Source organism: Amblyomma americanum, chromosome 10 (assembly GCF_052857255.1).
Source record: "Amblyomma americanum isolate KBUSLIRL-KWMA chromosome 10, ASM5285725v1, whole genome shotgun sequence".
In the NCBI taxonomy this organism is placed as follows: Eukaryota; Metazoa; Arthropoda; class Arachnida; order Ixodida; family Ixodidae; genus Amblyomma; species Amblyomma americanum.
Genome location: NC_135506.1, coordinates 109,373,955 through 109,395,207, shown reverse-complemented (window position 1 = coordinate 109,395,207; position 21,253 = coordinate 109,373,955). Strand labels below are relative to the sequence as shown.

General features: G+C 49.1%; 1 protein-coding gene across 1 annotated transcript in view; it reads right to left on the bottom strand.

Annotated features, from left to right (window-relative positions):
* LOC144107466 (uncharacterized) overlaps nucleotides 1–21,253 on the bottom strand; it is a 198,079-nt gene that overhangs the window by 27,949 nt on the left and 148,877 nt on the right. Inside the window, exon 5 of the mRNA XM_077640479.1 lies at nucleotides 2,658–2,740. Coding sequence (XP_077496605.1) covers nucleotides 2,658–2,740 — 83 coding nt within the window. The remainder of the gene's footprint in view (nucleotides 1–2,657; nucleotides 2,741–21,253) is intronic.

The following is a 21,253-nucleotide window of genomic DNA, read 5'->3' as shown; positions in this document are numbered from 1 at the left end:
CCATCCGGGTGGCGCCCCCAACGCCAAAAACACCGGCAGCACCTCCACGGGCGCTTGGACCGGGAGCTTATACGACGCAGCCAGCGACGCCGCCAGCAACGCCAGCCCAAGCACGCCGAACGCCGCCTCGACTCCGGCTACGGGATCCATACAAGGACGCAGCCGCACCGTACCATCCGTGAGCACGAACGCCGACCACGAATAGTAGAACGCTAGTAGTAGACGCTGGTAGCAGTGTGCCCGGGTCGTGTGTATTTATAGTATTTGTGTTTTGAGTTACTTTTGTTAGTTTTGTGTTCTAGTGTGTGTGTCACGTAGGCTGTATTAAATGTGCGTTTGTGTGGGTACAGCCGTCGCCTAGTCCGTTCTTTCAGTCTGAGTGTTCTCCGAGGAGATCCGTGGCAAAGCTATTTAACTAAATAACAAACGAAACTAACACTTTCAGCACCTCACTGCCACTTGTTAATTGCTGTTTCCTTGCTAGACTGTTAAACATTACTTTGGAATTCTGGATGCTAATTTTTAGACCCACCGTTCTTCTCTGTCTGTCAAACTCATTGATTATGATTTGCAGTTCATCTCCTGATTGGCTCAGCAAGGCACTGTTATCAGCGAATCACAGATTATTCAGGTATTTTTCATTAGAGCATTGTCCCATGTTGGTGGATGAGGCCAGAGGATCCAGGCGCCCAGTATTGAAGGTCGCGGGAAAGGCGACTATCCACCTGACTGCCTGAGATCTGTGTGTGCCAAGTCTATTCAGTGCGAATTTGGGGGGTGGGGAGTTTGATGAGATCCTTTTGTAGATCACCTGTGAGTTGCGAAAGAGCGCGATCCATATAATTTGCTGCGTTAGCTTGCAACGAATATGTATATATAGCGTAGCCGAATGGTTTAGAGGGAGCTTGGGAGAGGTTTTGTTTATCGGGTAGCCGTAGGAGGCAGATAAATGTAAGTACCCTGGGTGTATTTTACCAGCAGTTGCGTAAGCAGCACTTTCGACCTGGCCTCATGAATCGTGTTTGTAAATTATGTTGAAAAAAAGGGCATGAATGTGGTGGGTAAGACGAGCAGGGTGTCTGTCCTGGCTAGAATTGGCCGCAGTGTTTTTGAAGGATTAGATTCATAGGGTATCTGAGAGCGGAAAAAGGGCATTATAATGAAACACCAATATGATCAAGACCGGCTGGTTGAAAATCTGGTCTTATTTTAGGAGGTCTCCCTGTGGTAAGAAGAGCCCGATGGAGTGCAAGTGCTCAATTCAGGCATGATTCAGAAGGCTGAGGTAATTCTTGAATAAATTTGAAGCCAGACCTCTATCTGGTGTCTTTAACGATGGCGTAAAGTATAATATAAAATTTTATAGCGAATTTCGCTATAAAACTCGGCTTTATCTGGACATTCTACGGGCTCCTGCTTTCACAGGCTCTGTTTTATCTTTGTTCACTTTTTGCAGTCCAGAAAAGCTGTTGTCAGACACGGGAGAGTGCGGAGCTCGGGGAATATTGCGTAGCAGCCCTGCCGTAGTATACGCTTTTTAGTACCATGCGTCACCAAGTTCGGTTCTTTGACCCTGCTCTGACCCTGCTCTGATCGTAATATTTTGCCCATTTGTTTGCTTTTTTTCTTTTATTTGAGGCCATCCATGGTGAGGATTCTTTTACCATTCCTTCGGTTTTACTTGTCTCGCCGGACAAAGTACGCACCCCATTATGAGGCTTCATTCGGTCCCTAAATTAATTCCCTTACACGTCATGTATGCGCTATAAGCCGTGATACATCACCGCAGCCATCATACTGTGAACACTTGAAACCTATGGAGACTAAACCTAAGGCACTACGTCGCAAAACGTCAGAAGATGGACAAGTGGTCGCTAAGTGCTATACGGACTGCTCGGAGAAAAGTACGTTACAAATTTGATACGAGTCCTCATTGGTGCAAAGTTCTGGACTACGTTTATGTCCAGCATTTTTAAACAATTTTAGTTTAGATTACTTTATGGGGGTTAAACGTCCCAAAGCGACTCAGGCTGCGAGAGACGCCGTAGTGAAGGGCACCGGAAATTTCGACCACCTGGGGTTCTTTAACGTGCGCTGACGTCGCACAGCAAACGGGCCCTTAGAATTTCGCCTCCATTGAAATTCGACCGCCGCGGCCGCGATCAAACCCGCTTCTTTCGGGCCAGCAGCCGAGCATCATAACCACTCAGCCGCCGCGGCGGCGTTGAACAACTTTGAATATTAGAAAAATGTTTTGTACTGTTATGAAAATATTGAAGTTAATAGTCCATTCTTCCAATCTGTAGCAAAACATTTGATTTAAACTTATCCCATCGCGAACGTCGAGCTGTTAAGGCTGCCGAATAAAACCAATGAGCACGCTTTTGACGATAGCAAAAAAAAAACATGTAAGCCTGCCGATGGGAGATCTGCTGGTAGTTTGAATGTTATAGCGAAATATCAAGATATAGAACTGCGCTTATAAACTTCTTATTCAGAAATCCTTTTATCCAGAATTGCTGGGCATAACATACGCATGCTTAGTAAGATTGACACTGAATGAGCGTTTCAAATGGAAGTGCCCTGTGAATAAAGATGATTGTAAACTATGGATTAATGTGCATTCTTTCAGCTCTCGCATACTAATGACTGCCTACCGTTTGTCGTCGAGAGGAATGCCGCTGAATTCCACATAGGAACCAGGATAGAGTGCAGGTGTCTCAGTCACTTCAAAGCCGTTCTGCATAGAAGAAGAAGAAAAACAAAGCGTTCAACTGCGAAACTGTAACATTTTCTAGCACACTGCACCTTCAAAACCGGATAATATTAATTGTATGCGGCACAGTCTATCAGGAAAGCACAATGGCGATTTCGAAAGCTGATTTTTTTTCTAGTGGATTTAATACGTTCTAACAAAACGACATCATTGTTTCACTTTAAATCAACCATTTTGCTACAGACTAGGATGAATGGACCATTAGCTTCAATATTTTCATTCACGCGTGCGTTTGATTAATCTTGTGCTTGCCCTATTTGAGGTCACCTTCGTACTTTCTAAGATGTCAGCTACGATTATTGTTTCCAGCGATAACGAATAGGTGTGCATGTGAACTCGTTTTCATAGCACGCGATGCGTCCCAGAAAGACGATACTACGTTTCTCCTGAAATGTCTAGAAATTAGCTTGAAGTATGATGCCATGATCAAGAACTAGAATTCACCGAGAGTTCCCTATGGCTCACAAACTAATTCTGACCGCCGTATTCAGGGAAAGGCAGATTTCGTCATGAACTGAGAGCGAGAAAGTGCGAATTTAAGCAGGCTGAAGAAACTTTGCTTGCCTAGATGCGCATTGTTGAAGGATATATTTGGTTATTCTAAGTGAGTGATGTGTGACAATCCACGTAGCCCTCAGTTAACTGAACGCAATATTTTTGGAGACTGCGCATTCGCAGCCTGTACTTCGAGTACCCTCGGTAACAAAGGTAGACACGATTGGTCGAGACACCAAAGGAGAATATCAGCAGTTCAGTTGCAACTGCGAGTGGTGGCGCATGTTGCTGCATTCCAACATCAAGCAGCACTAGTGCTCTTTGCCGATAAAATGAAACGACAAGCAAAGAGTACAGCCATATCTTTAGTTGCGCATCAAGCGACACAATAAAGAGGTAATAAAAAGCTTCTTCATTCGTTTAGCGGACTTGAGTAAATAAAAAAATTCGTAAACGCTTCCCTGCACCGTCAAAGACGGAAGGAGTACTTAGAAAGAAAGTAATGCACGCAACTGCACACGGCTTCTCATTGATAGATGGTTGCCACTGTGGGCACCGATCTCCAATGGTAAGAGAGATTGCTTGCCCGACATGGCATTTTACATTTAACTCAAGCAGAAAAGGACCAGGAAGGTTTTGTGATAGGCATTCAGTCGTCAAAGAAGGCACGCTCGTTGCCGTGCTGAAACAACAAATCACCGTGATAGCTATCCGTTTGCAACATCGCTAAACGTTTGAGGCTGCCGTGCTCAGATCTCTGTGGAGACCGTAATTCCTTTTCTTTTTTCAGTGCTTTTTGTTCAGGCACTCCCAAAAATCCGAGGTGACGCTCTTAGACTTTCCGTCTTTCACTAATAAATAAATAGAACCATAAGGTAAAATGCTTCTTGTGGTGTTTCTTTACATTTCCACGTATTCGTGATGGAGTCGGGCGATCAGTAAGACAGCTAAACCGGAGCAATGCACGACCCAATGCTAATACCACTTTTTTGAACATACAATTTCGAGCCAAATTCCACAACCCAAGAACTGAGGTATTTTTCCAGCAAATTTAGGAAACCTGAAACCCTAATGCCACACTCATTTTGGAACCTGACTGCCCAAAGTGATCAACACATTCTTCAACTGCAGTTAATGCAGCCGCGACTGGAATACTAAAGTACATGTCCTTAACATCCACTGATACACACGTCACTGGCGTGCTTTTCTTCAAGAAGGCGATGACTTTTTCAGAACCCCGGATTTTAAACGGATCGTCCACTTGCAGTCTCGACAGGTTCCCTTGTATAAACCTCGCGGCACACCTCTGCCACGTCTCTCTGTCATTAATGATTGACCGGAACGGATTTCCTTCCTTGCGTGTTTTCACGGTGAACATTGGCGTGAGGCTCAGCTGTTTGCAGTCCTTGACTTGTTTAGCTAGGTGTCCCAGATCTAGACTTGCACAAAAGTCTGCTGCTTGCTTCTTTACTCGTTTAAGGTGTATTTTCTTCAAGTTGGTTTCAGCAAAGTTCTCCAGCGCTGTCAACGACATTTCCTTAGAGTAAACGTCTTTCATCACCACGAACTTCCCTGTTTTATCCGGGAAACCAGGCTTTGAAATCAGGATTGGCACAGTTTGAATTACTAAAGGCATTTCGTTTTGTTGATGATTTTCTGCTTTGTTTCCTTTTTGCGATTGCGAACCGATTGTCAGTAAACAGCATATTAGATGTTTTCCGAGAGGTGTTCGCCGGGCTGGAATTCACGTTCGAGCTGCCACAGAACTCTGGGATTAGATTCTTGGACATAGAGATAAAAGAAGGTGGCAAGCACACGTGTTGGACATACCTGACGAAAACTGGAAAAAGCTTCTTAAGTTATCATTCCGCGCACTCTAAATTGGTGAAAAGAAGTGTAGCAAGTAACAGTTTGGCGCAGTGTCTTAAGAAATCGTGTTCCCATCAGGTAGAGCGTAGCATCAAGAGGCAGATTGGTAGGCTAAGGATGAGTGGGTACCCTGACGCGCTAATTACGGTAGTGGCTGAAAAGAATCTAGAAAAGCTAATGAAGAGAAAAATACCGCAGAAATAGCATGCAGAGCAGGGTGCTGGTGTTCTTGTCGTCCCTTATGTACATAATGTTTCGCACGGATTAAAGAAAGTAGCAGACAGATATGGAGTTCGCGTGGTGTTTACCGCGCCCAGAAAATTAGTGAGCCTTTTTCACGAAATGAATAAGTCGAAGAAAAAATTGGCTAACACTTGTGGTATCGCACACCAAGAAAAGTTCGTAGAATGTGCCACCCGTATAGTGTGCAATATTCCCCTGTCATGTGGCATGAGCTACATAGGTCAATCAGGCAGATGTCTAAACACCAGGTTTAAAGAGCACAGTAATAACTTAGGAAAAATAACGAATATTGGAAATCTCGCCCCCCAGTGCGCAAATCACAAATGTTCACCGTACTTTGATCAGACAGCAATTTTAGGTCGGGCAAAGGAAAAGAAAGAAAGGGAAATAAAAGAAGCCTTTGAGATATTGGAGGCCGGAGAAGAGTGCCTAAGCACACCCTCGGTGTTGTTATCAAGTGAGGAGGTGCACCTAATCAAAAAAAAAAAAACACGAAGGAGCGTGCGACACAGTCGTTGGCAATGAATTGATTGTTTCAGCATGTTCATGGAATGCATTTATGTACCCTCGTACCAGAATAAATTTTAGTTGTTAGTGCGCACTTGTCCTGTGTCCTTCGTTCCGGTGTCGTTTTGTTAGTGTGTAGCGCGTTATTCAAACCAAAATGTACAACCAACTAGCCCACACTGCTGCCTTGCTTGCAACATAATCGCTGCTTCTACATTCGTTGTGATTGCAACTCTTGAGGAAGGCTGGATTCAGCACTCCGGTAAACTAAAATGACAAAGAAGCGATTATACGGACGCTATTCTACGCCTCACGTGACAAAAAGCACTCTTTGACACCACAGCCATCGTTCGGCGGTTAAAATCGAAGCAGCATGACAGAAAAAATTCGATTCTGGAATTATTCAGTGATCGAAGGCCAATATCACATGGCGATTGATGCGTAGGGGTGGCTTCAGCATCATTTTACCGGAGAAAACACGCCACAAAATATAAGTGTCTTCACTCCTCAAAACCTCCCATCAACGACTTCGGAAATTGAAGAGGAAGGCTAAACATAAATCATTGGAGGACAAGAACGGTGTGCTTACGATTTGACGCGATAGAATCCGCCGTTTGGTGCGTTATCTGATGCTGGTGCGACTATTGAGATAGAGAGAGAAAGAGAAATAAATTTAATTCACGCCTGTAAAAATGACGGGGGAGAAGGCTTTAGCCTAAACCCCATCCATTCCCCTAACCTGTCTGCCGTAATTCCTTGGGATTAGGCGGCTGTCAGGGTGCGACCGATGACTTTCCGTTGTTCTGCTTCGTGCTTGAGTAATAATGTCTTCCAGGATTATGTATTTCTATTCTGGTCGTTATAGAAAGGGCAGGTCCAGACCACATGGATTAGATCTGCAGCGCTATTGCAGTGCGCACATTTATGATTAAAGACTTCTGGATGACATATAGTGTACAGTTGAGGCTTTGGAAACACCTCGGTTTGTAATTTCCTTCACATGATTTCCTCTTCCCGCTGAGCTGTTTATCTGCTGCTGGATACGTCTTACGAATGAGCTTGTAATGAGAAATGATTTCATTGAGTGTTGTGAGTTGGTCGCCCGGAGGGAGGTATTTCTTGCGTGGAGGGGGCGCGCCAGCGGCGATCGACCGGATAGGGAGACCTCAGGTGCATCGCGCGCTCTTTCTCGTTCCCCCACCGGCCTTGATAAGCCGGGCACCAGATCAGCCAGATTAGCCATATGAAGGTACTTGCCCTTTTCTCTGAATTTCGGTGGCTGCAGCAGAGATTCTGCCCATATCATAATTCTTAATAGCTGCCTTAGGGTCACTATCACCCTTGCACCGTTTTGAATTATTGCCAGAGCAATGACAAGTTCTGCCCCAGTTGCACTTGTGTTTTTAACAGTGCATCACGAGACCGGGTTTTCACTCTCACGAAGCTCTACCGCTGTGTGCGCTGCCTTGCTATCGCATTCGGCATCGTCCGTGTAGAGCACATCGGATCTACCTTGATGTTTGTCCTGTAGGGCCACAGCCCTATTGCCGCGAATCTTTGCAGTGTTTGTTCATCCTTCAAATCTGCCGTCACGCCACTTTACCGCATTTTTGCGACGCAAGACGCAAGAAGATTTATCTCAATTGATAGCATCCAGGCAGAGCTGAATCTGCATTGTTCCAGAACGTTCTGGTAACTTTGCACTCTTTGTCTCGAATGTTCGTGTTATAGTATTGTAAGGGGGTGAGCATAGAAGCGAATGCCGAAACGGGTCACCGACGTGCCCTAACGAGGGCGCGGGAAGAGCGCCCCGTAAAACGACAGTACACGTAGCTGGCGGGAGTCAGACTGGCCGCTCTCCTTGAAAAGCGGGGGAGCGTTTATTATCTTTTCCCTTTCCCCCGTGCAGCTGAGTGCCGCTGAGAAGGCGCCTGCGGTGTCCTTGGCGTCTACTGCCTTAAGGAATCGTCACACCTTTCCCTTTGTTGTGAAGCCTGCTGCACGGTACTGGGGACAAGCCGTGTCTTGTTTACGCCTCTACAGCCCGTAGTAGATAACAGGCTTCCGGACCCGGGTAGACCGGCGGAGCTGGGGGTGCAAAGGTGCCGCACTTGACTGCTGTTGCCGCGCCGAAGCTGTTGTAGACGGCTCGGTACTTAATGAGCAGCGAGGTGTGGACAGCTGTTCCGTGTCCGTTGTCGCTTCTAGTGCAGGAGGAGGCTCCTCGTCGTCTGAGAGAACGCCGGGCGTCCTTCGCGGTGGCACGTGGTCCGCGTGCCTTTTCCACAGCGTTCCGTCTTTGAGTTCTATTTGAAGCGACGAAGAACTTGTGGGATGGCGAACCGTTCCGGCAATCCAAGCTGGGTCTGGTCGGAAGTTCCTAAGAAAGGCGGGCTCGCCGGGCGAAGGCAAACAGCTTTTGCGTGCGTTACTGTCGCAGTGCATCTTTTACTTCAATTGCTTCAAGTCCGCATGCGCCCTTAGGCGGGGGTGCATTCGCTGAATGGGCGTTTGCAGCTGCCCGCACTTGAGGAGCTCGGCGGGAGGGGACCCAGTAAACGCGTGCGGCGTTTTTCTGTAGGAAAGCAGGATCCTGTCGATGTTTGGAAATCTCCAGGCACCGCCTTCTTAAGTTTTCCTTTAATTGATTGCACGATGCGTTCCGCTGCTCCGTTCGATGCTGGGTGGTATGGTGGGATCAGGATTCGCCGAATGCCGTTCTTGCTCAGGAAATGAGCGTACTTCTCGCTGGTGAATGTGGTGCCGTTGTCGGAGACAATGATGTCTGGAATGCCATGTTTGAAAAATATGGTTCGCAGGCATCGAATTGTGGCGTCCGCTGAAGGTGAATGAACGGGAACCACCTCTACTCATTTAGAGTAGGCATCGACTAGGACAAAAAAGTAGTGTCCTTGAAATGTGCCACCAAAGTCGACATGCAGCCTAGACCATGGTTTCTTCGGAAACGGCCACGGATTAGACTGTGCTTTCCGTCCCATTCTCTGGTGTTCTTGACATATTTTGCGAAGTTGCACTTTCTGTGCGATGCTGCTGTCTAGTCCTTCCCACCAAATTTGGCTCCGTGTGACTGCTTTCATCTTTTCCACACCTGGGTGAGTTTCATGAAGGAGATCAAGAACTTATGCTTGTAGTTCTTTAGGAAAGACGACTCGTGTTCCTCGCAGGACGCAGTTCTCATGAGCACTAAACTCTGTACGGTTCTTCTGAAATAGTGTCCAATCACTTCCTCTTGGCAGCTCATCACCAGCAAGGAGCGCCAGTCGTAGGCTTGAAATAATAGGATCACGATCTGTAGCTTTGGCGATGGCGGATGGTGGAAGAAGTCGAGGATATGCACTTTCAATCACGAAGATATCAGCAGGCTTGGGTACTGTGCCTGGCTCTGTAGGAAGCGGTAGTCGGCTCAGCGCGTCGGCGTTGCTGATGCTGGTGCCAGGGCGGTACACAAGCGTGTACTTGTACGCTGACAGGGTAATTGCCCAGCGTATCATTCTCGGTGATGATCTGTCGGGAATAGGCTTGTCTTGTCCGAGAAGTCCCAGAAGTGGTTCGTGATCAGTCACCACTTCAATATCTTGGCCCCAGAGATACTTATAAAACTTCGATACGCCGAAAATTAAAGCAAGGGCTTCTTTGTCTAGCTGACGAATTCTTTTCTGCTGGAAGAAGGCTTCTCGATGCGAAGGCAATGAGACGTTCCCCTGTTTCATCTCGGTGTGCGTGAACAGCTCCGATTCCGTACGGTTATGCGTCGCAACTGAGAACGATTTGCTTGGAAGAATCGAAATGGTGTAGTACCGGCGCAGAAGTCAGGAGAACTTTACTTTCTCTGAAAGCTTGTTCCTCTACGCTTGTCCACTTCCAAGGAGTTTCTTTTGTAAGTAGCAGATTCAAGGGCCGGAGAACTGTCGAAAGGTTAGGCAGAAAACGCCTGTAAAAATTAATGAGTCCAAGGTAGCTTTGAAGTTGCTTGACGTCCTTGGGACATGGAGCATTCACGACAGCTTCTATTTTCTTTGCTGTTGGCCTCAGTCCGTCCACGTTTATGACATGGCCCAGGTACTCAACTTCTGTCGATAGAAATGAACACTTCTCTAGCTTGAGCTTGAGGCCTGCTTCCTGTAGACGCTGTAGTACACTGGCTATGTTGTTCAAGTGATCTGCATCGTCCAATCCCGTTACCAAGATGGCATCAAAGTACACGGTGACATGGCGCATTTCCTGTATCAAATTTTCCATTTCTCTCTGGAATATGGCCGGCGCTGAAGCTACTCCGAAAAGTAGTCTGATGTACTGGAAGAGGCCCTGAGGCGTAATGATCGTCACTAGCTTCTGTGAGCTCGTGTCAAGTTCTACCTGCTGGTAAGCGTCTTTCAGGTCCAGCCTCGTTAACGTTTTGCCACCTGAAAGTTTCGCCCATAGGTCCTCGACTCGCGGCACAGGATATTTTACCAGCACTATGGCACCGTTAATTGTGACCTTGAAGTCGCCACATATGCGCACGCGGCCGTATTGCTTGAGCACAGGAAAAACTGGAGCTGCCCACTCAGACGTAATGACGGGTGTAAGTACCCCTTCTCGTTGCAACTTTGTCTTGCAATGCAAAAGGAATCGTTCGTGGTTTGAAGAATTTTGGAGGTGAATCTTCCCTGACTACAATTTTTGGCTTTCACACCTTTGAATGTTCCTAGACCGTCCGAAAATACTTCTTTGTAGCAAGTAAGCACCTCGTCAACGCTCGTAAGTGAGTCAACGGATCTGACGTCATTTAGGTCGAGCTGAAGAGCACTGATCCAGTTTCGTCCGAGAAGGGTTGGACACTGGTCCGGAGCTACAAACGAAGGCAGTGTTGCCTCTCTTCGTCCGAACTGGACTGAAACGGTAACCTTGCCCCTAACGGGTGTCAGTCTACCGCAATAACTCTTCTGAATTACGCCTGATGGGTCTACTGAGAGCTCGGGAAACCGCTGTTGGAATGTGGTCTCCCCTATTACGGAGACAGTAGCCCCCGTGTCTAGCTCCATTCTAAGAGGCCTTCCTGCGACTTGCAAAACTGCTACAAACGAAGGAATTGATTTCTCGCTGTTCATCTGCCACGTCTCGTAGACCTGTGGCTGGATTTCAGGAAGATTTCCACTGTCCTCAAGGCTGTGAACTGACTTCTTTGCTTGCCTTTGCGTACTGTGCTTCCTTGGCACGTTCTTTTGCTTCGTGTCGGCAGCCTTTGAGCGGCATACTCTGGCCAGATGCCCGATCTTGCTGCATGCGTTGCACCGGGATTTGGCGTGCTGGCATACTGTTGCGTAGTGCGGCTCTCCACAGCGATAACAACTTATCGTCTGTTTTATTTGCTTGCTCATCACACTGTGAACTGTCTGCGCTTTGGTCATGCCCTGAGCTTGCATCAACACGCTTGAGTCTCTTTTAGCCGTCTCCATTGCAATTAAGAGCTTGACTGCTGACTCGAACGTCAGGTTTGGCTCTTCAAGCAGGCGTCGTTGCATTGACGCGTCATTAATGCCGCAAACGAGTCTGTCCCGCAGCATGTCAGGAAGGAAGGTGCCGTACTCACAGTTTGCTGAAAGCTTTTTTAGTGATGCGGTGTAGTCGCTGACAGACTCGTCCGGTTGGCGAGAGCGACTATTGAATCTGAAGCGGCAGACCACCACGGAAGGCTTCGGAATGTAGTGACCCGAAAGCACGGAAAATATCTCGTCGATAGAGACTTGATCTGAAGTTTTAGGCGTCAGGAGTCTCCGTAGTAAGGAGTAGGTACTGGACCCGCAGCAAGTCAGGAACACAGAATTTCTCTTCTCCTCTGGAACGCTGTTGGCATCGAAGAACAGCTTGACTCGCTCAAGGTACTCCGTCCAGGCTCGTCCTTCCCCGTGGAATGGCTCCAATGCTCCGTAGGTCCGCATGGTTGAAGATGATGCGATGCCGGAAAACGTTTACCTCGTCGCCAGAATTGTTATAGTATTGTAAGGGTGTGAGCATAGAAGCGAACGCCGAAACGGGTCACCGACGTGCCCTAACGAGGGCGCGGGAAGAGCGCCCCGTAAAACGACAGTACACGTTGCTGGCGGGAGTCAGACTGGCCCCTCTCCTTGAAAAGCGGGGAGCGTTTATTATCTTTTCTCTTTCCCCCGTGCAGCTGGGTGCCGTTGAGAAGGCGCCTGCGGTGTCCTTGGCGTCTGCTGCCTTGGGGAATCGTCACAGTTTGCTATCAGCTATAAACTGAGCACGGCCGACAGCGGCAGGTATTCTGTTCGACGACCGCCGAGCACGTTTGTTGCTAAGCCGCCACCGAGTGATTCAGAACATTAAGGGCGCAAGTCTTCCCTAATAAAGAATTTTGTTTAGACACCGTATTCGCAGCCTTTCTGCTCTCCGGACTGCAGTCACCACTTCCTGACATCTGGTGGAGGTTGCGGGGTAGGCTTCCATATTCAGGACGCCCCCTTCAAGTCTTGACGCCAGCCCTCTGCGCTTCACACCCGAGGACGAGCCAGACGCTCAACGAGCCAGTTTACGTCTCCAGGAAGAGGAGAGTGAGTTCGGGACCCTGCAGGACCTAATCAGACAAAGAAAAGACGCTGCTACAAGCACCCCACCCTTGCCGAAGAGGTCGACACTGATCATCCTGCAGCTGCTGCGGGTGCCGCCAACTTTCAATAGATCCCTAAGCAAAGAGCCCAAAGAATGGTTGGACCAATTTTAGCGCGTGGCATCATTCATCAAGTGGGATGATGCGGCAAAAATTGGGTGTATTTTCTCCTTAGAGCGCTCCGCACGCATGTGATACGAGAACCACGAGTCGTTCCTAGCGACATGGAAGCTATTCAATAGGGAAGATTTGAAGATATTCACCACTGTCGTGAGGAAATAAAAAGCCGAACGGCTCCTCGAGTCCAGGACCCAGCTTCCGAATGAGACCGTCCGCGCTTACGTCGAGATGAAGCGCCTATTTCGCCGCGCCGACCCCGAGATGGCAGAGGAAAAGGAAGTTCAGTTCTTATTGCGCGCCGTAAAGGAACAAGTCTTTGACAGTCTCGTCGGTCAGCCGCCAAAACAGTCGACGAATTCATGCAAGAAGCCAGGACGATCGAGAAGACCCTCCACATCCGGGCACGGCAGTACAAATGTTCTTCCTCTGCCTGTGCAATCCATCTGGACACGACAACCACCACTAGCAACAACTTGCGGGAAGTTATCCGCGAAATAGTCCGAGAGGAGCTACGCCGATTACTGCCATCCTCCCCACAGACACAAGCAGCGACTCTGATGGATGTGGTACGGGAAGAAGTGCAACAGGCACTTGACACCCCTATGGACAGAGAACCCCAGGCTGTGACCTCCGCCGCTGCAGTAAGGACTCCTCAGCCCCAACGACAACCCCTGCATCCTGTCCGACAAGAACCATTTGTTCCCGAACGCCACTTCCGGCCGTTGTGCTTCCATTGCAGTGAGACCGGCCATATTCTTCGTTACTGCCCGTACCGACGTATCGGTGTTCGAGGATTTGCCGTTAACTCCCCACAACCACGCTTCGGCCAAAGTCCGCAGGAAATCGACGAGTACCTGCGTCGAGAGGAGCACACACCGAACTACTTTTCGCACTCACCATCGCCGTCAACCTCGTGCTTTGCGTCGCCACGTGGCAACTACGTAACCGCGGTACGAGGAAGGTCTCCCAGCCCCCGTTGGGGAAACTAAAGACAGAAACATCTGGAGGTGAGGTTGATCACGAGCGAAACGCCGAAGATGCTCCACCGACCACACCCAATGAAGACGCTGCACGCGCTACGCCGCATGAAGAAGCTACCCTCGCTGCACCGACGCCGCAGAAAATGACAACCCCGACACCGACGCGAACTGCCTTAGAACAACGCCGCCACCCAGAAAAGCTTCGACGACACGCCCCACCCGCGACTCGCATACGCGACGAAGCCCTGAGCCGACGCCCAGAGCGAAATGCAATGGAAGAGCCAGGACATCCGACTTACTTATCGACATCCGAAAAGTTACCGCTCTTGTCGACGCAGGAGCCGATTACTGTGTGACAAATGGAACATTCGCTGCGCAGCTGAGAAACGTCACGAGCGCTTGGCACGGCCTACAAATTCGCACCGCAGGGGGCCACGTCATTACGCCATCTGGACGATGCACAGCGCGAGTGACTGTCAAAGAACGTACCTATCCGTCGACCTTCGTTGTGCTACGGCAATGTTCCCGCGAAGTGACGTTGGGCATGGATTTTCTTAGCATCAGGCGACAATCGACCTGCGACCCAAGCTGATTTCGCTTTCGACGAACGAGGCCATCCTTTAGATGTGAGCTCTAGAAAATCACGTTGCTCTGAGTGTCCTGGAGAAAGAAGTGAGAGTCCCACCACGTTCAAGCCTTATCTTAACCGTAGGCACCACAAAAGCCATTAACGCTAAATCCATCATCTAGGGGTACATGCAGCTGCTTCTAGACCCAGGAATCACTATCGCAAGAGGCATCGCACCTTTCCACAATTTGCAGGCCGAAGTACTGCTGAATAAATTCAGCGAAGAATACCGGCACATTAACAGAGGAACATGACTGAAGAAAAAGGAACGCCGACCAAAAGGTTGTTGTTTAGAACAAAGACGTCAGGAACAAAAAGATTGCATCTATTGCACTTGCGGAACACGTGGAAGCCGCGACTCACAATATAGCTTGGGAAGAAGCATCAGTCATCGCACGAGAAAAGAATTGGCTGTCACGTCGATATCTGGAATCCCTGATAATCCAAACTACAGACAAAACCCTGAACCACAACGCAGGCAATCTCCCGCCTACGTACGCAAGATGCTTGGGGCGATTACTGCGACTTACTTAAGCTTTGTGCTTTGGGCTTTCCGCCCAGTGATCAATGCTTCCGTATGGAAGCCGAAACGTCTTTGTTTTAAACAACAACCTTTTGGTCGGCGTTCCTTTTTCTTCAGTCATGAATCTTCTACCCGACCAGACGAGTTTTCGTCAGACTTTAGATTTCAACAGAGGAACAACGATTGCTTTCTTCGACGATATAACCGACGGACGAGACTCCTTCGCCCTCTCCGACCCAACCGCAGAAGATTCGCCTGACCAAGAGAACTCGCCACTTTCGACATCAACTTAGCCCTGCCCCAAAAGAGACAAGACCAGATCTGCAATCTGCTTTGAAGCACAGCGAGTGTTTTTTGTCTTCGCTGAAGGTCCGACGAACACCGATTGTCAATCATCGCATTACAGCCGATAAGCACGCCCGACCTCTCCGTCAAAGCCCCCATCGTGTGTCGCCGCGAGAACAATAAGCCATCCGGGAGCAAGTGGTAGAAATGCTACGTGACGACGTCATCCAGCCTTGAAACAGCCCATGGGTGGTACCGGTTGTTCTAGGGAAAAGAAAGACGGCGCACTTCGATTCTGCATTGATTGCCGCCCCTTGAACAACGTAACAAAAAAGGACGTCTACCCTCTCCCCCGAATCGACGACACACTGGACCGGCTCTGCAACGCCTAGTATTTCTCATCGATGGACCTCAAGAGCGGCTACTGACAAACTGAGGTCGATGAAAGAGATCGCGAGAAGATGGCATTCATCATTCCGGATGGAATATTTGAATTCAAGGTGATGCCATTTGGTCTATGTTCTGCATCAATGACGTTTCATCGAGTAATGAATACAGTGCTGGCAGGCCTGAAGTGGCAAATTTGTCTGATATAATTAAATGACGTCGTTGTCTTCGCCTCGAACTTTGAAGAGAACCTCCAAAGACTTCGAACAGTGCTAGAAGCCATGAAGTCGTATGGCTTAAACTTGAAAGGCGAGAAGAGCCACTTTGCCTATTAAGAACTGCTGTTTCTAGGCCGTATAGTTAGCAAGGAGGGAGTACGCCGAGACTCGCAGAAAGCAGTGGCTATTGAATTGCTTCCGGCACCTGCCGATAAGAAAGCAGTGCGCAGATACCTCGGACTTTGCGCATATTACCGACGAAGGCAGACGTGCCATTCAAATGGGAACCGCTGCATGCAGAAGCCTTCAAAGAACTTCAGCATCGTTTAAAGTCCCCAGCAATTCTCGCGCATTTTGATTAAAACGCTGATACTGAAGTTCTTAAAAACGCAAGCAGCATGGGCCCAGGCGCCGCGCTCGTTCAAAAAAGTGACGGGCTGGTGAAAGTCATCGCATACTCTATCCGTTCCCTTTCCAAGACCGAGGCTAACTCTTCGACGACTAAGAAGGAGTGCATTGCCATCATCTGGGCTACGTCGAAATTCCTCCACTACCTGTACGCACGACCGTTCATGGTACTCTGCGATCACCACGCGCTGTGCTAGCTTGAAATTTTGAAGGACCCCTCTGGCCGCTTCCCTCGGTGGAGTCTGCGCCTCCGGGACTTTGAAGTCACCGTCGTTTAAAATACCGGACGCAAACACGCCGATTGCCTCTCACGAGCCCCTTTTGATGCGCCGCCGCCGGACGACGGTGAGGAAGCCTTCCTGGGACCCATCAGCTCCAGCTGTTTTGCCCAGCAGCAACGCTCGGATCCCGACCTAAACCGTTTCATCGAGTGCTTCGAAGGCAAAGTTTCTTCACCCCTCCGCCTCATTCAAGCGAAGACCGTCTTCCTTCTGTGTACAGAAGGATGTGCTCATGAAAAAGAACTTCGCTGCGAAAAAAAAACAGCCTACCTCCTTGTTGTACCTGCTTTTCTTCGCGAAGAAGTTCTACAGGCTTCACAAGACGAGCCAACAGGTGCACATCTCTAGTTTACTCGCACCCTCCGCCGCATTCAAGAAAATTGTTACTGGCGCCTACTGTCTGCCGATGTCGCACCTGCTGAGATTGTAAGCGGCGGAAGGCCCTTCCCACCCGATCAGCAGGATTTCTGAACTCCATTGAACTCCCCTCAAGGCCTTTTCAGCAGATTGGCATGGGCTTGCTTGGCCCTTTCCCAAAGTCAACGCCTAGAAATAAGTCGATCATCATATCGACCGACTACCTGACCCCCTACGCCGAGGCAAAAGCCCTACCGAACGGAACAGCAGCCTTAGTCGCCATATTTTTCGTGGAGTGCATTCTTCTGCGACACGGCGCCCCCGATGTGCTCATCACGGACAGAGGAACAGCATTGACGGCAGAACTAACGCAAGCCATCCTGCGTTACAGCCAAACAAGCCACCGGAGGACAGCTGCATACCATCCGCAGACCAACGGGCTGGCCGAGCGCCTGATCAAAATCATCGCCGATATGCTCGCCATGTATGTCGATGCCGAACATAAGAACTGGGATGTCATCCCACCTTACCTCGTCTTCGCCTACAACAGCGCAGTGCAGGAGACCACCCAGAGGACGCCTTTTAGGCTCGTCCATGGCAGGGAGGATACGTCCACGCTAAACGCCATGCTGCCCAGCGGTACCGAAAAAGAGAAGGTCGTCGTCGGTGCGTACCTTCAACGCGCAGAAGATGGTCGAAGACTTGCACGATTACGGATCAAACACCAACGGCGGACCAATGCCAGGCGCAACAACCTACTAAGACGCAACGCGGAATAGAAGCCCGGAGACGAAGTCTGGGTTTGAACGCACAATCGCCGCCGTGGATCGAGTGCTATGCTTTTGTGCAGCTATTTCAGCCCGTACAAGGTTCTCCGTCGGCTAGGTGAACTAAACAATGAAGTCATCCCTGACGCAGTGACTGCATCCCAGGGACTCTGCGTAGGACCAGAAGTTGTCCATGTCGTCCGTCTGAAGCCCTCATTTGCGCGCTAAAGGATGCTGAATTTCCACACTCTGTGCTTATTTTCGCACAATCGGTTTTATTTTTGTTAGTCACATTGTTTGTTTTAATGCATTGGGTCGATGTTCTTTTGAGAGGTGAGTGTGCATCACAACACGAAGAATAGTGAGACCACTCTGAACCGCCTGCGTAAAACTGCTCGGCCGTGATGTCTGTCTGAAGGTCCTCGGAATCACATAACTGCAGGAGGAGAGGTCGTCGTTGCGAATCCCGCAAGTTTTGCGCTTCATCTCAGACAGAAATTTTATCCTGATGAACGTGGCAAGTCATTTGACACCACTTCGAACATTCTGCATCAAATAGGTGGCCCCCAACAAACTTTATGCAAACAGTGCCCTCATAAAGGGGGGGGGGGGGGTTGGGGATTGGAGGGTTGTACCACTTCTATGGCCGCTAAACTCGCACCTATAAAAAGCATAGCAAGAATAAGAATGAAATTGAGATGCTGCACGCAAACTAGTGCAATACCTGTGATATAGTATGGTCATGTGGTACCTGTTTTGTTCACTTTGACCTTCATTGCAGCCAGACGCGTCCGCGACAAACGTTAGTAGCACGAGCTAACGCTCTTCAAAAACCTCCGATCTCGGCCGCGGTAAGTTTAAAGAAGACAAAGAGCATCCTAGGTAAGGTGCGACTGGCATCAACGGTAATCACTTGACACCTAGAAGCAAATGGGGCTGGCTGCGATTACTCGAGATAAAGAGGGTCACATCTCGCATCGGAAACAAAGTGATAAGTCAAATGCCGGCTGCTTTTTGCATAAACAAATAGCCTGCAAGTGTTGTGCCTTTAACCCCCTCTTAAAGAATCATCGGCCGATTTGTTACATCCAAAAGAAAGGGGGAAAAGTAATCCCTGGCAATAAAGTATTTAGGCAAAGGCTTAACCTCGCTGAACCTAAGCAACTAAACCAAAACCAACCTCTGAGACGCAGGCAGTTCACAAGGCGTCTCGCCTGGATCCCCCATGACGACGGCTGCCGTTTAATTGTCGACAGGTGTTGCATTCCGGTGACACCAGCTCAAAGGCTGCGGAGGCTATGTAGAGAGTGAGCGGACGGCTACAGCGTAGCTGCGGTTGAGTGACGTCATGATTGCCACGAGTCTAGGCAGAGGGTACAGCTCATTATCCTCCAAATACTTTTGCAGCATTTCGCGTTACCACTCTCTCGTATAGTTTGCCTAAGCACGAGGTGAGCGATATTGGTCTTAGATTTTCAATCTGTAGCTTTTTGCCTGGTTTAGGTATCATGACTACCTCGGCATGCTTCCATTCCGCCGGTACCGTTTCCGCTTCCCAATGTGTATTGAGAAATTCGGTTAGTTCCTCTACCATCGTGTTGCTAAGGTTGCGGATGAGCGCGTTTGTAACTTTGTCCGCGCCTGTGGCCGTATTTTTAGTCGCGCACTGCATAGCCGCGTAGACTTCCTCCCTCGTAATGGATCTGTCTAGATCGTTATTTTCTTTGCCCCTGTACCCGTCCGTGTAGGCTGCCGGGTTTGAGTCCCCGTAGCATTTAACGCGCACCTTCTCGAGGAGCTCCGCATCCGGTCCTTAGTCTTGATGGACCAGGCGGTATATGGCCTTATTATTTTCCGATTTTGTTTTGGTTGGGTCTATGAGCGCCTTGAGAATACGCCAAGTTCTCGCTGTGCTCAGGGTCCCGTTAAGTCAATCGCTAAATTGCTGCCAATTTTGCCTCGCCAGTAGGGTGGCGTGCTCTTCGGCCTACACCGTAATCTCCGCAATTTTGTGTTTCATTTCTTGTTGTACTTTTGGTACTTCCACCTTTTGGTGAGCCCTCGCCTAGCCTCCCAAAGCCCTAGTAACCTTGTGTCTACTTCTTGTGTTTGGGTCGTTTTCGCTACCTCTTTGGTGAAATGGTTCTGTTTTCCTTTTAGCATTTTAGTCCAATCCTCGATCGATTGTATCCCCCTTTTTTCTAGTTTGTCGCATGCCTTTCGGAAGGCGTCCCAGTCAGTAATTTTCGCGGTTCCTAATTGACGTTTAAGTCTTTCGGAAGAGATTTGCGTTTTTATGATGTAATGATCGCTATCTAGATTCTCCATTAAGTTTTCCCATTGCGCCAGCTCCGTGCCGCGAGTAAAAGTGAGGTCGGGGCTAATGTCGTTATTGACGCTGTTGCCTGTTCTAGTCGGGGAGTGTGGGTCTGCGAGAAACTTGCATTCGTTGATTTCGGCCGCCTCCGCGATTGCCTTCCCCTTGGTGTCGGTAGTCCTGTATCCCCAGATCTCGTTCCTAGCATTAAATTCTCCTAAAATTACTAGGGCGTTGTCCTTTGTTAGTTTTCTCGCGCCCTGAAACAGTTCCTTAAATTTTGCTTTCCTTTGTTTTGGAGGGTTATACGCGTTTACTATGAAAATGCTGCCGCGTTTGCTCTTCTTTTTGGGTAAAATTTCGACTATTACGTGTTCTACGTCCGTTTCCTCGATTCTGTCGTGGCTGATGGCCACCAACAATTTACTGACCAGGGTGGCCGTCCTGCCCTGTTCGTTCGGCTCGTAGCACGTGTAACCTGATAGTGTGGGGGTTGCGCCAGTCTCCTGGAGCGCTATAACGTCCGGTGGGGTGTCGTGTGTGTATAGGTACTGTTGCAGTAGGCCCTGTTTTCTGCGGTAGCCTCTAGAGTTCTACTGCCAGATGTTGAAGTATTCTTTTCTTCCTTTAGTCGTTCTGGCTATATTAGTTTTTAGCGGTGGTGTTGTTTTGGGCATCTATGGCGGTGAGGTCTGGACGGTGAAAGTGGTGGGCCTTTTCCCTTATATTTCTCGAAAATTCTTGCTTTCTGAGATTAATTCTTATTTCAGAAAACTGTGATTGTGTTTGCTGCATAAATTGTTGTAACAGAGATTGCATCGTAGCTTGCATTTCTTCCTTGAATTTTGAAAAGTCATCTCTCTGCTGTTGCATGGGTGGTGACGGTGTCCTAACAATTCGGGGCTGTGGGTGCGGAGGGCTGCCGGTCCTCAGTTCCTGCATTTCCCGTCTAATTGCGGCAATTTGTCTTTTTAGCTCTTCGTTACAGGCTAGCGATTGTTCTAGTTTCCTTCGCAGTTCTGCTTTTTCGGGATCATCCTGTTGTTTATGCGCGGGGGATTTTTTGTTTGCCCGAGTGCGGAGCAGTGTTGGAAGGGCCTGCTCCCCAGCTCACCTTGGTGCCGGGCTTTTTCTTCTTCTTGTTGAAGTGGTTACCGTTGGCCCAGGCCCCCTGTAGTGGTTGTGGTGGTGGTGGCGCTTAGACCTCGAACGGCTCCTCGAACGGCTCCGTGTTCGGCTCCTGAATCTCGAGCGGCTCCGCGACGAGGCGTCTCCCTCCGAGCTGAACCATCTCGGTTTCATGGCGTCCCTCCTGCGGCGGCGACTCTGCCTGCCGCTGTCGTATCTCGCATTTTTTTTAGGCGCTATTGACATTCTCTGGAGCCGGTGACGTGGCCACCTCCACAGATCATACACTTTGGAGCGCATTGATTACCTTCGGTTGGGTTTTGCGTCCCGCATTGC